At 35.0% G+C, this 19,980-nt stretch overlaps 1 protein-coding gene, 1 long non-coding RNA gene and 1 pseudogene across 2 annotated transcripts; 2 read left to right on the top strand and 1 right to left on the bottom strand.

Annotated features, from left to right (window-relative positions):
* The first annotated feature begins 8,038 nt into the window (after positions 1-8,038).
* On the top strand, positions 8,039-10,007 carry LOC117335543. Its single transcript, XR_004534445.1, has 4 exons — positions 8,039-8,108; positions 8,983-9,069; positions 9,630-9,766; positions 9,900-10,007. It is a non-coding gene; the product is annotated as an uncharacterized LOC117335543 (long non-coding RNA).
* Positions 10,008-10,410: 403 nt separating this feature from the next.
* Positions 10,411-13,482, top strand: LOC117336589 (annotated as a pseudogene).
* A 992-nt stretch (positions 13,483-14,474) lies between these two features.
* Positions 14,475-19,270, bottom strand: LOC117335330. Its single transcript, XM_033895266.1, has 5 exons — positions 19,223-19,270; positions 18,238-18,600; positions 17,550-17,676; positions 17,005-17,135; positions 14,475-15,015 (listed from the first exon to the last, which is right to left on the bottom strand). Exons 2-5 carry the CDS (start codon positions 18,475-18,477, stop codon positions 14,500-14,502), a joined length of 1,014 nt encoding a protein of 337 aa, XP_033751157.1. The 5' UTR covers positions 18,478-18,600; positions 19,223-19,270; the 3' UTR covers positions 14,475-14,499.
* Positions 19,271-19,980: the final 710 nt, after the last annotated feature.

The raw sequence follows: 19,980 nt of genomic DNA, 5'->3' as shown, positions 1-19,980 counted from the left end.
GGAACACAATAGTATCATTTCATGTGATAGCAGTATTAAAACCCCCAAAAAACACAGTAACAGAAATATATCAAACTGAACATGAGGAACAATGCATTTACCTAGTATACACTTGATAGATACTTCACCATTTATGAAGAATTATACCTGCTGCCCCCATTGCATGATCGTAAGAGGCGACTAAATTTGGGATCTTATCTTTTCTCTTTCTTAACAACTTTCTTCTTCCTAACGTCTCCCTTGACACTGCCTCACTTTTGGCTTTTAGTTGCGCGTTCGCCTGTGTGAGGAAGGCTTTGGGTTCTGTCCCCTGGCCGAGACATACCAGAGTCTTTAAAAATGGTAGTTGCTGCTCCTGCTTAGCGCTCAGCATACAAGGAGTGGGACGACTGGTTCGCCCATATAGCTGTTAATAGGACGTTAAACAAAATAAACCAACCAATCAAACCACGAAATCTGAAGGGTTCAATTTGGTTTTATTTGTTTACATAAATATGATCAATCGTGTAATTTACACCAAGCAAAACCAAAAAGTAAATACTGCGAGTGTTTTTGTCCATCAAAGATCTTATCCTTACTTGGTGTTATATTTCAGGAGAACGCAAAAGATTAAAACCCAATGCTGTCCCTTCAGTAGTCTCATTCTCATCTAGAAATACTGCCAGTCCTTCTGCTAAAACACATAGTGGACGTCAAAAGAGACGAGAAGACATAGTTACTCTTAGTGATATAGAGCCCACCCCTAGTGTAGGTTTGGTTTGGTTTATTTTGTTTAACGTCCTATTAACAGCTAAGGTCATTTAAGGACGGCCTCCCGTGCGTGCGACATGCATGCGTGTGGTGAGTGCGTATGTGTGTTTTGGGAGGCTGTGGTATGTTCGTGTTAAGTCTCCTTGTGATAGGCCGGAACTTTTGCCGATTTATAGTGCTACCTCACTGAAGCATACTGCCGAAGACACCCAGCAGCATACCCCACCCGGTCACATTATACTGACAACGGGCCAACCAGTCGTCCCACTCCCAATATGCTGAGCGCTAAGCAGGAGTAGCAACTACCATTTTTAAAGACTCTGGTATGTCTCGGCAAGGGGACAGAACCCAAAGCCTTCCTCACAGGGGCGAACGCTCAACTAAAGGCCAAAAGTGAGGCATTGTCAAGGGAGACATTAGGAAGAAGAAAGTTGTTCAGAAAGAATAGAAAAGATAAGATCCCAAATTTAGTCGCCTCTTACGATCATGCAATGGGGGCAGCAGATACAATTCTTACGCCCTACCTGCAGGGCTCGCAGCTATCCCAAGATGCTCAAATACTATACAAGTTTCGATGACTATGACCATTTCAGGCTGTTTTTTAATATACTTGGCCCAGCTGCACATGATTTGCAGCTCATATGTTCTGCCTTGTCAACAGAAAACCAGTTGTTTTTAACACTTATGAAGTTACGCAGAGCAACAGAAAACATTGAACTTGGTCATCTCTTTCATATCAGTGAAACAACTGTTTCAACTCTGTTAAATGTTTGGATAAATTTTCTATATTTCCAATTGAAAGAACTTGATATTTGGCCCTCACGAGATATTGTGGATGAACGCATGCCAGAGAAGTTTTTCCCACTTTAGCAATACACGAGTTATTTTCTTTAAAATATTCAATTCAAATCTTTCACATTCAAAGGTTGCTCTTGGATCTAGAATATTGTATATATGTTTTGTTATTCAGAACTTCAGACAATCCATAGTAAGTTAAATATGTTGACTTTTAAAATCTTACAAGCTCATCATCTTTATTAGCTTGTTCCAGAAACATAACAGACTAGCCCGAATAAATAGCATAAAATCATTCCATATATCAGATTTACCAAGAAAAAAATTCTTTGAAAAATGGCTCTTGTAAAGCATCTGTAATGACTTTAAAGAATTTGTGCATCCACTGTACTCTACTTATGATAATAAAGTGCAATATCACTTATAAAAAATGTACCCTATACATGTACGTATGTATTATCTGGGCTCCTGATCAATAGCTGTTAATCGAACGTTTAACAAAATAAACCAAACCAAACCAAACTGGTCAATTATGACTAAAATAAAATGATCCCAGCATTTTCATCAATGTTAGTATCTGATACCTGGATAATCTGAACCATGTTTATTCTTAGAACAGCATTAGTCTTGATAAATGTGTTCTTTAAAAGATTATTTTGTCAAACCGACAACAGTTTTCACAACACACCATTCATACCAATTGTTTATAGTCGGGGCATTATATTATTTTACACAGTAGGCAAAAAATAGCATTTCCATAGCATAGCCAAAATTCATTTTGAATTATTTTTAAGCTTTTGCAACCTGGAAACCAACTCACCAACAACATTGTACAGGGTATTTGTAACATATAAAAATACTTCTAGATTTGTCATTATGTGAATTATGGCATAAATAACTTATTAAGATTGCAAAACTATATTTCCCTGCAACAAACTTCCTGTAGTATTTCTGGTGAAATAATTCTAATTTTGGCAACATACTACCTGACCAAAAAGAACTACCAACATAAATTTCCCCTACAAAAATATCTTTAAAAGTAAAGACTACAAAAAAGCACATCTGTTTCTTACAAATGTTCAGTTGTCCTTGAATTTGATAAAAATAATTGTGATTTTGCTCAAGATGCTTGTCTCCATGTTGATCTCGACGATGTCACCTTGACTTGTTATGCCATCTGGTGAGGCAGGAAGGAAGGTGTTATCAATGTCCACCCTCGAACCACACGAGTTGATTGTTATACCATTACCTTCTTCAACTTTTTTAATAGCAGCCCTTTTAAAAGTCTGGCAGGCCTGAAGAAAGACTGGCACAGTTGTTCCTTATTTCTACGGTCTGTTGCCTTACAAATCTCACCAAATCTGGAGGAGGTCAAACGCCATCTTCTCTCCTGGTGCCATTTCTTGCACACACTTTGCTTCTTTGTAGTTTCGTCAATCTCCAGAACTTCTTTCATAGATGACACCTTGTACTTGTAGATAATGTACAAACCCCATACTGAACCTAATTTCTTTTCTTTTGAAGAATTTGACAAAGTTCACAAATAATAAACTTTGTAAATAACCCATTGGTATAATCACTCTATCTGTATTACTTTTATGATCCCATTTGCTGCAATTACTTTATTTAAAAACACAGTTTATGCAATATCCTTCATCATGATATCAGTATTAATATTTTGGATGGGGGAGTGGCAGTAAATGGTGTTAAGCATAATTCTTTGACAATCATGTATGCCTCACAAGGAAATAAAGCATTATATAACATATTTCTTTGATTTTGATAACCATACCTTAATTCAAGCATCAACCCAATGTTATCATTGATAGTGAAGTGTAGTCATGGTCTCTTGCTGCCACTTGTATATTCGTCTTCGGCATAAGATATCTGTTTCAAAATTACTGAATGTTATTGTTATGTGTGCATTCCCCACTATATACTATTTAGTAATTACATAATACAAGGTCATTAATAGTAGACAATGTAATGTAATTTGAAATTTGACTGTTTTTTGCTATCAAGTATTATTCTGGATATACTTTTGTTTAACTCTTGACATTTTTGCATAATGATACTTGATAACTTATAATAATTGTAATGTATGGCTACTGAAAAGAATTAAAGACCAATACCTGGTCAACCATCCCTGGTCAACCAATATCTGACTTGTGCTGAAAAGTCTAGAGTAAAAAGCCAGTAACACTAAAAAGTTCCAGATTTCCTTTTGGTCACCGGCGGGTCATCGTAGTTGCTCAGACACATCTAAAAATCCCCGCCATCTTGACCTTTCATTGTAGTATTTACGACTTAGGGGTTGTCTCTTATATAACAACACTAACAGAATATGGAAATCCTGGTATAATAAAAGAAGGTATTGTTCCGAATTCTTAACAATGCTTACGTAATATATCAAAGAGATACCTGTATTGTGTGTACATGGTACTCAGTTCACCTTGTATAAAGTGTCCGTGGTATAACGCAGTGTCCATCTATCAATCAACGGGTTTCCTTTGAATTACAAATTGAAAGTTGTAGTACCCAGGGTTCTTTTTCCCAGTATGTGCGGCAATAGTGTTATTGTAATTTCTCATATAAATGACAATAGGTTGTAAATACATTGTACATTGAAGATCACAAGTATGAAATATGCTTTAAACTTTTACATTATTTAACGAGCAGAGCCGTGTAGATACTAACTGGGTTGTATATAAGAAGTATTGGTTCAATATTTAGATGATTTTAATGTATCACGATAAGTTACGATTATATTAATATCAGCAGGTCCGTCAAGATCTATGCCTAGAATATCAGATTAAAAAGGCTACGGCTCTTTCGGACTTCAGAGGGTCGGTATCAGATCTCGCTCTATTTGTCACTCGTCACATCTCGGCCGATTCCGTACCTACATCTAATTTGATGAAGGGTACCGGAATCGGCCGAGGTTAGCCGAATGTCTATGTGTTTGATCACACATGGACTTACATAATTAATGTATTTACAGCAAGCTGTTCAATTAGGTGTCGAAAACTTTATACAGTATGCGCACATGTAATTTTCTTTTGACATGACCCCTATGACCAGTCATCGTACATATATGCTAAGTACCGATGTCTATTAAAATATGAAACGATATGGTTATCTCAAAAAGGTTGGATTAAAAAAATATTGTTTCGAGTTCCAGGTTTTTGTTCACCATGATCAAACGGATACAGTAATTTAGAAGATGTTGTTCACAGTGAGACGATTACAGGTAACAAGGTTATTTGTTATAGTTTAACAACCTTAACAGCCTTTGGACCTGACGATTATACCTAGCACAGAGGGGGGGGGGGGGGGGGGGGGGGGGGGGGGGGGGGCGTATACTTGTGAGACCTGCTTGAGAACACACGTCGGCCACGTACACTGTACCATGATCCATTACTCAGATGTATAAGATAAAAATGTTAAGGTATTGAGGCACATAACGAACCTAGAAAACTGACACTCGGTCTCACAGATAAGATATCGGTAGAATATTTAATAAGAAAAACTAATTTTACTGTGTGTTGATTCCCTAACAGTTTCTGGAGTGGCCACCTTCCATCCGTCCAGAAAGTGATGTCAGATGGAGGAATTTTTGATGACTTCATTCTGGAATTGTAAGTTAGAGTTATATAATGTTAGTTAGTTATAATTAAACTATCTCGTATCTAATAGTCACACATAAAATATTAATGTTTTCACTATAGCAATGATGTATATCAATTAGCTCATATTTCGCGTTTTTTTGTGTTTGTTTGTTTGTTTGTTTTTTGTTCACAGTAGTCGCGTTACCATTAAAAACCGCGAATTCTAAACACCAGCGAAACATTTAGTACATCACTTACATTATAAGAAGTGTCATAGTACCGTAACATTAGTTGGTGAATCTACAACTCAAAAACGTTATATCAATTCTTAACACATTTTAATAAATTGAAGAATAAACACTGGGATATGAAGCATGTTCTGATAAAAGATAAATATATGTCACACAACTATCAAGGGACATGGTATACTATTACAGTACATATCATTTTACAACTGTCGGTCAGGTAATAGCAACACAAAACTAACCAAGACATATTCATACAAAGTAAACCAGATATTGATTACAACTCAACCGTATAACATGCACGCACACTCGTGATTACCTGTGTACGTTTACCTTAACCGTAGTATGTAGTTCCACTTCAGTGATTTTTGTCGAGTTAATGCATTGGTGCATGACGACAGTCAAGACATTGTGTACAAAAGGCAAAATTTACCCACAAATTGACAAGCTGTACACAAATAAAGGAGGATTGGCCAAACTATCATACTCCAAATACCTGGTCGAGTAACATATTGCTGTACAAGTGGCATTAGACCTCGCAAAAATGTTCCGTAAACAAAAAAGAGTAATCTTAATCCCGCAAATTAAAACCATTACACAGAACCAATTCATATTACACGAAATACAAATGTACTGAGCATATAATTTTCAAATAGAATTTTCGGTACTGAATTTTTACTTCGAGTTAAGCAGACTCTTTGAGTAATCAGAATTCGAGATAACTAAAATTGCCTGTATTACTCTCTTTTGCAGAAAATATATTTTGTTCGAATTTTGTTTTATTGAAATTTTATAAATTGACGAGTTAAAGAAAAAATCAATGAAACATAATGTGTTGAAATAATTTACATGTACTGTACACTATTTAAATGTATTCAATTGATATTTCAGAACTAAAACTTATGGCAAGATACTACGGTTATGTATGTGGCATCAGACATTTGTAAATGTCGCCGACCCCGAACTTGTCAAGGTAAATATATATAAGCAAATTAACCTGATATATTTCACACTAAGATGATCTTGATGTAAAACATTTAATGGATATAAATCGGAAGAACAAGTTTTAATATAGCACGGCAGCATTCAAGTTTAAGTTACCATCTGGAGTCTAGTATTTTGCAATTTGAACTCAAGTATTTGCTATTTGGAGTCTAGTATTTTTGCCATTTGAACTCAGATACTTGCTATTTGGAGTCTAGTATTTTGCCATTTGACCTCAAGTCTTGCTATTTGGAGTCTAGTATTTTGCCATTTGAACTCAAGTACTTGTTATTTAGAGTGTAGTATTTTGCCATTTGAACTCAAGTACTTACTATTTGGAGTGCAGTATTTTGCCATTTGAACTCAAGTACTTGTTATTTGGAGTCTAGTATTTTGCCATTTGAACTCAAATACTTGCTATTAAGAGTTAAGTATTTTGCCATTTGAACTCAAGTATTTGCTATTAAGAGTTTAGTATTTTACCATTTGAACTTAAGTTCCTGTTATTTGGAGTCTAGTATTTTGCCATTTGAACTCAAATACTTGCTATTGAGAGTTTAGTATTTTGCCATTTGGACCGAAATATTTGCTATTAAGAGTTTAGTATTTTGCCATTTGAACTCAAGTATTTGCCATTAAGAGTTTAGTATTTTGCCGTTTGCAGTCTAGCACTTGCTGCGTGTATTGGGAGTCTTATGTTTGCTATTTTGAGAATGACATTTGCTATGTTAGTTTGGGGACTGTTATTCTTGATAATAGCATTAAGTTTTCATATGTAGAATAATGGGGAATTTCTCTGAAAGGGATCGTTTATGGAATAAACTATTTCCCGATTCCCAATTTGTGTGATGTAGATTGACCTACCCTTGAAACATAAAAGTGTTCAACCGGACAAAAAATTGACTTTGTTTCCAAATAAACCATATTTTGCACGCAGACAAAATGTGTAATATCAACTGGTTACAACAGAATGTGTGTTTCCAGAAATAGCAAAAAGCAATAGAAATATTAATCCAGTTTAAACAATATTTAGTTTCCATCATCGAGATGTTATAATTTACCAACATATTCTATCTACTTCAGTGCAGGTCCTTCTTTATGAATTTAAAAACGAGTTTAACCCTTAAAACTATACCAATATCTCATGTTTTATGACAAGTTATAGTAAATCCATATGGACACATATACACATAATTAATATTGGGTGAGCAATAACCCCAGAACTGCGATATGTTGCTCACCGAATGGTAAACTTTCCATTTCAAACTACAGTAAAACCCCGTTATATTGCCACCCGTTATACCGCCAAACTCGCTAATCGCCATGAATTTATTCAGAACGGATTTCTTCTCACGCTAATGCACCCGTTTTACCGCCATCCGCCATCATATGTTCAGTACAAATAGTTAAAATAACATCATCTTGACCTTGTTAATATCGCCAAATTGAGTCCTGATGTTCGGAGAAGGGGAAATTATCAATGATGAAATAATAAGCAATCAAGATCAATAAGAAATTGAGTTACATGAGATACTTGGTAATCACTTTGTATGAAGTGTGTAACAATAATTTTTAAAGTAATTATTCCAGTGACAATTATAAACTTACAAAGTCTTACGTGTAAATGATAGTTACATACGTTATCATTTCAGGAAGTTCTAGTGACAGGAAATCATCCTAAATCTAAAACAATATATGCCAACTCAACACATTTGTTTGGTGCCAGGTGCGTTTTATTATGCTATACTTAATTTTTCTTTGTTTTCATGGTAAATACTCAAATGTGATTGGTCGAAAAATTCTTTTCATTCTTCTATGAAAGAAATTCCGAGAATGGCGCGCAAAATGTGACGTCACAATACGACAATTGACGTTGCGTATTGATTTGAGAAAAAAAATCCCATTTAAAACCAGTAAAATTGTACATAAAACATGTTTTAAATTTGAAAATCATTTTCAAAAATTAATTATAAGCGTTGATGCCAATTATTTTTTAGTTTCATCGGGGTATGAAATAAATTTTGTTTGCAAACTTCTGTAAGAATCCGCTACGCGGATTCATACAGTTTGCAAACAAAATTTGTTTCATACCCCGATGAAACTAAAAAAAAAAATGACATCAATGCTTAAATCAATATTCTACCAAAATTATGAACAATTAAATCATGCCATGAATTAACATTTATCATTGTATTACTGTGTATTTTTCATTCATTAATATCATTTGAATGACACTTTTACAAAGTCACATTTCAACTTTTTATTTTGATCACATATGGCATTACCCTTACAAAATAGTATGTGCCTAATGCATCAAAATTTTCTGGTGCATGTTTTGTTTTGTTTATACCTATGTCAATTTTATATTTTGGGTTTGTAAGTTTAAACATAATGACAATGGTTGTTTTATGTGCTAGATGCAAGTAATACAATGAATGAAGATATGTGAATTGATTATGCGAATTAAGTTGATGCCGTGTTTCGGTAGGATAAAATCAACATAAACAATTACAAAACCTGGTAAAAAAAAACATTATCGTTAAAAGAAACCTCGAGTCAGATACAAATACAATTGTTTTTCATTTATGTTGTTTTTTCAGATACCTTGGGAGAGGAATTGAGAGTGAGACGGACCAAAAATTTTGGATAATACAGCGTATGCATTTAGACCACTGGTTTAAACCTCAGTGAGTTTTCTATGTAACCTTAATTTATGTTTGTTAAGTCTATATCACCGTCATCAAATTGACGTAGTTACAGCAATTACACATTTCCATTCAGCTGGCCACTGTTGTTATCTCTTCATTAGAGTCTTATCGGCGTTACATCTGTAAATTGTTACCAACGTGACAATGACTTGTCAAATACACTGTATACGTCGTGTATCCAGTACTGGTTCTGTATACAACTTTTATGTAAAATTAACAATGTTACTTAAAGTGTTAGTTTATAACGTTTGTAGATTTTAAATTCTTGACTGTATGTTTATCTCCTTTAAATAAACTCAAATAAGAAATAAACATAGGAAGACAAAATGTAGATACCGGTATGTGTTTTGCGTTGATGTTAATAATAAATATTTTGCATTGATGTCAATAATTAAAAAAAAACCTTAATGGCAAGGAATGTAATAGATCAGACACAATGTTTAGCTGATAACTATGAGGCAGCAATATATATACATATGCATAAATGTCTTTATTGGTTAAACGAACAATATATTTAATTTTGAATTCGTAATTTGCAGGCACCTTCGCCGTTTCAACGCCGACATTAATGAGTTTGCTGACAGTCTTGTACGCCAGATGGAGCAGTGCGGACGGGAAAACACATGTACCAATGGAGAAGTTGCTTCATAAAGTTACTCTCCATCTTCTTTCTAAGGTAGCATATCAGAAAGCGACTAAATCATTGGATGCTTATATGTTTCGATTGAGTGCATGTTCATAGTGAAAGCCCCTGTCAATAGCTGGAGTATATCGTTAGTTTTAAAGCAACATGATTTATATTTCTACAGGTTGCATACAATTTTGACCTCGGGAAGCTGGACGAAAAGTCTCATCCTTTCGCATATTATTTGGAGTTTGCATTATCTGCTTTTATAAAGAAAGTGTTGGACCCGTTTTTCAGTGTAAGTATATAGTCTTTGTTTATTGCTATCAACAGTATTCCATGTAATGTAAGGTTAAGATGCTTAATTCTTTGGGATGAATACATGTTCATTTAATTTCAAATATAATTTATCGAATAAAAAAACATTTTGAAATTAGATGCCAATCATCACAGATAATTTTGTTGCTATTGGATGCATTTGCAATCTAATTAAAATTAGACTTGTTATTTCCATTCCTCTACGATACTCTACGATACACTGCAATACAAGATCTAACGACTCCCCGTAGGAGGTCATCTCAGCATGACCTTTGAGCTTCAAATCTAAGCCAATGAAAACTAATCAATGACGTCATCATTCAACCAATAACAATGAATCTTACACAAAGCTTGCGGTTGCGTCAGCGCCTGAAATAATGGCCGCGATGATAGACACAGTTGCTAAATCTGTGGGCGTAAAATTGAAAGAAGAACAGGAGACAATTTTACAATGTCTCATCGACAGGAAGGATTGCATGGCAGTGTTGCCAACTGGTTTTGGGAAATCTATTCCTTACATGCTATTCCCTTTAGTGCAAAAACGGATGGGCAGATCCGGTATTGTTCTCGTGTGCTGTCCCCTCGTATCATTGATGAGAGACCAGGTAGAGAGAGCAAATGCGACTAAAGGTGTTACAGCAGCATACAAAGGTAATGAAACTCGTTTATATTCTGATAATTAGGAAGCTGGAAATTCAGTTTCAATTTCTATTTCATGATAATTCAGTAGATCGATATATTTCAACCACTGATTGATACGGTTTTGTGATGTCAACAGGACCACCGTGATTTCAGAAGCTAAAGACAAACTGCGTTTTGAAAGTTGTCTTCGCCACCTGAAAGGACATCCATGATCACATTCCATTCGGGACATATTCTTCCCATGTATGTTTACTAGGCCAATACGCCCAAATTAATCTACCGTATAAAATTTCTTTCTAGACCGTTTTCTCGATAAGATGCTTTCTAGTAGGTCCGAGCACTCTATAAATACCACTAAAACACGGATCACGGAACGGAATAAATTGTCTTCCATACGCAAACGGCCCTCAAAATATTTCCTATCTCTAGCTGGAGACCTATATACTTAATTAATAATTAGTATATAGGTCTCTGCTCTAGCCTACAATGTTTATGAACAAATTCACGTTAAGGCCAACGCTATCGAGTATTTATTTTTTGTATTTATCTACACAGGTCAAAATCGTTAGACAGACAAAGACATAATTAATGGCAACGTTGATATTGTGTATGGGAATCCCGAGTCCTTGTTAGGTGAATGGAGGGGACAAATGCAACTACTGAAAGTATCAACAATAGTTGTTGATGGATTTCATTTGATATCTACATGGTGAGTAGACATCTTGATGAAAGATGGGTCCACTAAAACTTGTTTTACATTAGAAATAAACCTATTTTTGTTTTCAAACAATTCTTTAGGAGGAATGACTATTTGAGGTTATATTTATGACATAAATGTAAATCTGACATCGCCATTATTGAGCCAAAAGAGAAACGGACATAAGTATCTGTTTAAAGTAAAAAAAGTTCAAGACATACTCTTCATAAATTTATGGCATATGAAAGTTTAACTCTTGTAGGTAGGATATACATTGTTTTAGAAACTTGACATTGCTATCCTGTACAAACTTGTAATGTAGTTACAAGGTGAAAATAAATGTGATACGGTTCATTATTCATGGATTCAAAGAGCAAATCAACACTGTAAGTCATTCCAAAAATCCAAATTGTATTTATCTCTGCAAATTTTAGAATGCATTCAATGGTTAAATACTACACATGCCTATATAATTTACACTGTGCAAATTATCTTACCTGACCTATCCAATACATGCATACAAAAAAAATTGAGCTGCTTTTCTTTTAGGCAATTAGAACATGTTTGCATAAATAAATTGACAATTTAAATGCTATTGATATCAAACATAGCAGTATAATATACAATATCAACAGATTTATCAAACATATTTTCACATGTACATACTGCTGAACACAATAACTGACATCTTTACTCTCCAATAATTAATTTGCCTCTCAATAATTACATATTTACAATTTCTAAATTTATATACACTACAATAATTAATAGTCCGAACACAATTTGTTACACATGGAACTTAACATGTATAAAAAATATATTTTCTGGAGGGAAACATTCAGTTTGTGAAAAATATGCATAGTTTTGAACATCTTGTGCATTTACATACACATGTAATTGATATTCAGGTAAGTAATATTCAGTGATCACTCCGTTTTCAATTATCACATGAAATAAAATATTGCAACTTTCAAGTTCATTAATATCTGTCTCTAAACCAATGTTTGTGCCGGATTTAAACTTCAGCACTTGAATTCAAAATTCAATTAACTATACAAAAAGAAATGGAGTCTTGTGTATATACATCTCTGAAATACCTTTTAAGAATAATTTAAAGTACAAAATGTATTTTAATGTTTCAGGGGTCAGGATGATGAACAACTCCATAAAAAGGCATTTAGAAAGTGGTTGGAGAACTTGGAGAGCTGAGATCCTTCTTTCCAGAAGCAACACTACTTGCACTGAGTGCAACATGTACTCTGAAAGTACAGAAGCGTATTTTGAAAGCCGGCCGTCAACTTTAAGCCAGATTTCACATTTGTTTACTTGTCACCAGACAAAAAAACATTAAATATGTGGTTCAAAAAGTTGCAAATGACATAGAGATGGCCATGACATGGATAGTTGATGGACTTTTAGACATGAAAAAAAAATTTCCAAGAACTATAATAATTTATATTGTAAGTCAATCAGTGATGTTGCGAAGATTTATGACTATATAACAGACGAGTTGCCTGTAGATCTACAGCAATGTATTGCAATGTACCACTCTGAAACTGAAGACTCCATCAAAGATATCATTTTAGCTTCAGTAAGAGAGCAGCAGAGTCCATTGAGGATCATTGTTTCTACAAATGCTCTGGGTATGGGGGTTGACTTCCAGGGCCTGTCCAGTGTTATCTTATTTGGTCCTCCACATTCCATGATTGATTTACTTCAGGAAACTGGACGCACAGGAAGAGATGGTGAAAAGGCTGTTGCTTTATTGCTCTATAACCCACATCAACTTGGTCAATGTGACTCTGACATTAAAAGACTTTATCGAAATAAGAAATGTAGACGAATTCAAATGTTAGAGTCATTTCTTCGGGAAAATGAACTTGAAAAAGAAGCCGCCAATTCTAGTGCCCGTGACTGTTCTTGCTGTGATGTGTGTCAGGACAGCTGTCAATGTGATAGTTGTACTTTACTCCCATTGGAGATGTTGTTTTCAGGCAACATTGTAGATGATGGTCATTCAGATGAGTTCGATGCTGAAGATACATCATACATGTATTTTGATGATGATGATTCGCTAGAGTTGGTAGAGTTGAAAGATCCTGAGCTTTAGATTTTCCTTTTCGTACCACACACGTGCAGGACTTACCAACAACGGACACATTCAAAGATTTAATCTATTGTGATAGAATATGATATATGTATATCTGTCACTACATCCAGTTTCAAAATACCAATGATAGTAAAATTACATGGACATAAATGCAAGATTTACAATTAAAATATCACATATTGCATTCTTCATCCATTGTACAAAATGTCATGAACCATGTATTTAAAATGGATAAAGTATTAGTCAAGATTAGACCTATGTCTGATGTACTGCTTCTATTCTTGTTAAACTTCATGAATAAGTGAATCATAATACACACAAGTTTATCTAAAAGGTAACTTAAACACTGTAGAGGCTAGTTAAAACCATACTTAAAATTTACTGTCTCTCAGGCGTCCAAAAGGAGACCACGGTCTGTGTCGATGAAGCATTGTTGAAAGGTCCCGAGAACAATGTAGAAATGGGTTTCTATCTAAACCTGGCAGCTTCTTACTAAGCTTCCTACTATTATCCCTCACCAAAACAGTATGAGACACCAAGTCCTCAACAACCTTCTTAACATCATTGGAATAAGATGGCAGGTGATGGAAGCCTTTCCTGTGTCCAAATTGACTCTCTTCTTCAAACTGATTGGTCAACTGTACTAGCAAAGGAAACTCTCTTGAGTGTTTCAAAATACTTTCCTTGGTCTTGTGACCAGTGCATGATGCCTTGCTGTCCCGGTTGAGCATTTCAATATACTCATCAAGGGCAATGTTGTTATTTTTGCCACCTTGAAGGTTTACAAACCGGTTAGCAATGAACCTCTCTTCCTGATCTGCACTGAGTAGACCGGATGTCATTGCTGTTGTATGGATAGAGCTAATGGCATATTTAACTTTATGTGTTTTGTGGTAAATTGGCAGCTCGTATTTTGCAGAACGCACACACCTCCCACCATCCCCCATGTCTACACCACTGTCAAAATTTCTATGAAGCATCACAAGTTTAAAGAGCATCAGTAAATAATCTTGTAACTCATCTTTCTTTTGTTACCGCTTTCTTCTTCTGTCTGGTCAGTGACAATCCGTGTTTTCGAGATTCATGTGATTTTAAAGAACTGACTCTTTTGTAATCTTTATCACAACGATGACACCTGAATCGACCATTATTGTGATTTGCTGTCCAATAGTTCTCCTGATGCTGAGGATTCTCCAAAAATTGTCTCATTTCCTCACATATGTCATCTGTGTTTTCGAAAAACCATTGATGGACCAACTCTTGACACGTGTCATTTAGCCATTTTATTCTGTCTGCTGATGTCATCTTGGAAAGATCTGGTAGTCGCAGGTTGTCCATATCCGCAGATCCCAGACTGTCCATGAACAGCACTACACATATGGCATCTAAAATTGTGTAGTACAACAACTTGTATGCTCTATATGCGTTCTTTACCTTGCCCTTTACACTTCTGTGACCAAGAAGGTTTCTGTAGTAGTGTACTGTGCAAGGGTCACCTGCCACGTCTGTACTGTATGTCAACTTAAAAATTGCCTGAAAATAGATTTACATTAATTGAAATAGAAAGATAACACTGAATCTGAGGTGATTAAAATAATAGACGTACAGAAATGAAGGATATTGTTATATTTGCAGATGATGGCTAACTAATACCACCCTATCCCTATCCTACCATTTACGCTCATGGATATGTATAACAACTTTTTTTTTTAAACACACTGCAAATTGACCTAGCCTAACATTGCTATGTACGTAGAGTTTTATGGAAATCCCTATTGTTTTCGTTATGTTTTTTCTTCTTATTATTATTCTTAACACCTCATCATGTAAACACTTTCATTTAAAAACAAAAACAGATAGAACGTTCATATTTAAGAACATGATAGAGACATGGGAGCTGAAGTTCACCTTGACATTTTGGTGATCATAATTTAAAAGGTCAAGGTCACAGATCTAAATATAGAATTTTATTTGAACGACCATAACTTCATAAACAATCGTTCTATTTCATTCCTGTTCAGTGTGTCATGTAGATCATGGTCGGGGCTAACTTTTGTCCAGTACATGTTTTCAGAGAATGTGTCAAGGTCAAGGCCTCGCTATGAGGTCAAAATTAGGTCAAAAACGAAAGTCTCTTCTTGAGATATTCTTTCATTTCGTAAGAAAGATCATGATCCACTGAGTTGGTGGGTGCAATTTTTTTTATGATCGGATGAAAATTGACGGAGATATGGCGCATTGAAAATTTCAAAGTTTTTCCCGCCAAAATTCAAAAATCGGGCAAAAATGCACTTAAAATGTTTCAGTTCCTTCATTTATATTTATTCAGACTTGATATTTGGCACAACAATAGCATGTAAAAATGACTAATAAAGTTATCACTTTTCATTGACCTTGACCTTCATTCAAGGTCAAATAATCTAAAATATTAAAATTAAAAAACAATTCTTTTGACTCAGGCTCTTTGTCCGTTCGTTTTTTCCTTGCAAAATCAGTGCATCTTGTAGTTCTTAGTCGGGACTAACTTTTATCTGTAACATGTTATCAGAAAATATGTCAAGGTCAAGGTCATAGAACGAGGTCAAATCGAGGTCAAAATTGTAAAATGCAAAATATTTTAAATTTTTAAGTGCATTGCTTAGTGCATGACTAATCAAGACGAAATGTGCAAGTTTTATGGTCGTACGATAAAAAATGACGCAGATATGGCACTTTGAAAAATGTTCGTTTTCCCGCCAAAAATCAAATTTCTCCCAAAAATGCACTTAATGACCTTCTCCTATACCTTTACATACACAGATTTGATATAAGGCAAAGTAAAAGAATGTACGGATTCCTACACATTCCATTACTTTTCATTGACCTTGACCTTCGTTCAAGGTCACAGAGGTCAAATGATAAAAAATCGAAAATTTCAAATTATCTTAAAAACGGTTTATTGCCATTGTATATGAAAGAAAACGTTCTTTTAAAGATGTTTTCAACGTTCCAAGGTCGAATCATCAAATGAAATTGAGGAAAAGCACTTTGGAAAACTTTTTCCCGCCAAAATTAAATATTTCCCTAAAATTACACTTGAAATGTTTTTCGTCCAACACCCTAATACCTGCAGACTTGATAATTGGCACAACTAACTGGCTACAAAATGTTTGCAAATCTTTGACCTTGACCTTCGAAGTTCAAGGTCACAGACACGGTTGAAAGTCAACTGATCGGTTAAAGGCGGGAAGTGAAGAGAAAACGAAGAGAAAACGTAGGTAAAACGTACAAAAGCGTTCGTCAGAACGAGAACATGTCTGCGATCTTTTTCTAGTTGGAAATCCCGTGTTTTGATCTTGATCAAATCTAGTTGCAATTGGTTCAGTTCACTAGTTCAGAAGGAGTTTTCTGGACAATTTTTATCTGTAAACTGACAGACAGATCGATAGATAGACAAGTTAATAAGGAAGCCGTTCGACTTAGATACAAAGATATTGTACAACATTCTTTAGACTTGAGACAATAGTTATATACACTACTCACTTCAAGAAAATTCATCAGCCGATGAAAGTCTTCAGATTTGGAAATAAAACCCTCCAGTCTCCCTTTTGATGTTTGCGAGTCTTTAAGGGCAACTTGTGCACACTGAACCCGCTCACCAGTCAAACGATCACCTGAAAATATGAAAGTATGCCTAGTAGCCATTTCCCCTACTGGGCCTCGCCCCTCTGGCCCCATAGAGTCACCATTTATACCAAATCAGTTACCCTTTTCTCCAGGATGCTTCTGACTGAATTAGGTTCAAATCCACCAATAACTTAATTTATGACTAATATCAATTTAAAGAAATTACCTCTATTTCCCCTATTGGGCCCCACCTAGATGTATTTATATTTTTATGTGAGCTGACATACACCTAAACATACATGCTTCTCTCAATAAAAGTAAAATTGATCTCTTAACTACTCCTCTTATGTCCTACCGATACATTATTTATTGGGTTTTTTTTTATCATGTAATGAAAGTGTTACTATTTATAAAATCAAAACATTAATAAACTCAATTGTTTTTTAATCAATAAAGTTTACCTCCAAAGAAAACTGCATCAATGACCTCTTCATTCCTTACTGGGACATATAGATCAGTTAGAGTTTTCAGGAGACGGATAACTTTATCAGTCTTGTTCTCATTTGTGTCATAGAGTCCAAGTGGATACTGCAAAACAATAATAATAATAACATATAAAATCTTTACAACTTTACATTGTATTAATAATTTTTGGAATGTGTATGCATCGGTTAATGAAAAGAGTAAAAGAAGCTAGAAATGACATTTAACCACTTTCTGGAAATCTCCAGTTCTTGTGAACATATAACTGTGTGAACCAATGGTGTTCAATATCATACTCTCCTCTAGTGAACATGGTTAATGAGAGATTATTTTTAACAAATTCGACCCATGTGAAAATACTCTCAATTCAGTAACCATTATATTACACTGATTTTTTTCTGAATAAAGGAGTTTAAAGAATTTGCTATCAGGTTCCTAATGGACCCCATACACCTCCCCAACTTTAGGGGAGATGCATTGTACATGTATACAACATCAAATTTCCTTTCTCAATCAATGTTTCGACCCTTTCATCAAAGTTATTTTTTGTGTGTTCAGGATTAGCAGTAATCTAAATGAAATTTTGCTGGTTGACGGACACACAGATGCTGCACTATGACATTTATAAGCTCATTGACTCTATCAGGGCTTTAAAAAAACATGTACCTGTGTTGTTTTAATTCCTGCATATTTACTATGTTTATGGTCCAAATGCTGTGGGTATATGTTATCCAAATACTTTGATACATCAGGGATGTTTCTGATGATGGCTGTTGCAAATATGAATGTAAGCTCATTCAGTAGTTGCTCCTGTTCTTGGACAGAAGGAATGTATACTAGGTTATTTTCAAATCCATTTGACCCCACTGGACTTGTCGGAGAAAATCTGTCAACAATGGCATACATTTGGAATAGGTGGAGGCTCTGTGTTTTCCGATCTGTAGTGCGATAGGATGGGAGAATATCCTTATCCCAATTGTCACCAACAAGCTGATATTTATGTGAAGACTCATTGTCTGTCCATTTGATCTAAAAATAAACAACATTTGAATTCATAAATCAATGTACCTGTATAGTTCATAATCAGATATATTGGTCGATTTATCACTCTGTGAATAACCATGGTCATTTTGAGGCAGGGTTTCCATGTAGTATCTGGTGACTACCTCCCAGGGCTTTTCTCATTGGTTTAGGATGGGGCCTTTTTGTCTCATTTTGGGAAGAAAATTTGAAATGGGGCCCATTAACGCCCTTGAAAAGCTTTGCTAACTGAACAACATTTGACAGGTCTACCAGATGCCATCCAAAGGTGGTCAGACAGGGCCAAAACTGCCATCCTACAGATATATTGTTAATTCTTACCAATTTTGAATATTTCTAATTGCAACTCAAGAAAAGGTGCTCAGATATGTTATTTCTCTTACATAAACTATGGTAAAAAATACCCCTCCCCAGGGGATACCCAAGGGCCATGAAATTCAGTTTTTGTAAAGCTTCTTAAGCCACCTCTAAAAATGAATAGTGAAAATATGTAACTCATCACATGACGTAATAATAAAACTTTATTTCTCTGAGCTGCACGAGCCAGGGAAATAAAACATCATATCTCCCTGGAGTGCGTGCCACCAAGTGGACCATAAATGTACAATACCTTTAGAGCCTTGAGTTCTTCATCTAACTTGTCTTTCCACCCTGCCAGTTTGTTGTGTAGTGTCTTGGGATGGATGCAAAGTCCAGCCTTGCAAAGTGATTCCATGGTCTAAGATGAGATATATACAAAAAAAGTCATGTACATGTACATTTTGTATATATACAAAGATACATTACAACATGTATAATTTACCTAGGCTACTCATGTGATATATATGCTAAATGATTATATATATTTTAACACTGAGTCTCCAAGGACCTTGAAAGTTGGTCAATAGTCACTTATAGGGCACTGACACTTTCCTTAATCAATAAAGATACTATAGGATTGAAAACCAATATGACTATTCCCACATTATAAGATTAAGCATATCATGTTCAATTTTCATACATGTCCTGGGCTAGTATACTTACTCGCTGAGTACATCCACCACGGGCAAGGAAAAAAGCTATCATGTAATGGAGAACTGACATTTCTTGATTTCTTCCTTGTAAACCTGTAGCACTTGAAAACATAACATGAAAAAATGGTTTGCTAACAATATTTGGAGGTTGGCGCTGTACCATTGATGTTATAATTGCCATGATATGAGGACATCTATCGAGGAGATCATCATATAAAGTCTTCCAATTAAAATTCTGGAAATGCTCAAATTTCTTGTTTTGTAAGCATGCGCCGGAACCTGGATAGCAGACATGGGTGCATTCATCTTCAATTAGTTTTGATACACCTTTAACCATAATTCCTCCATTCAACAT

Source organism: Pecten maximus, chromosome 10 (assembly GCF_902652985.1).
Source record: "Pecten maximus chromosome 10, xPecMax1.1, whole genome shotgun sequence".
Lineage (NCBI taxonomy): Eukaryota > Metazoa > Mollusca > Bivalvia > Pectinida > Pectinidae > Pecten > Pecten maximus.
This window is presented reverse-complemented; position numbering and strand designations above follow the sequence as displayed.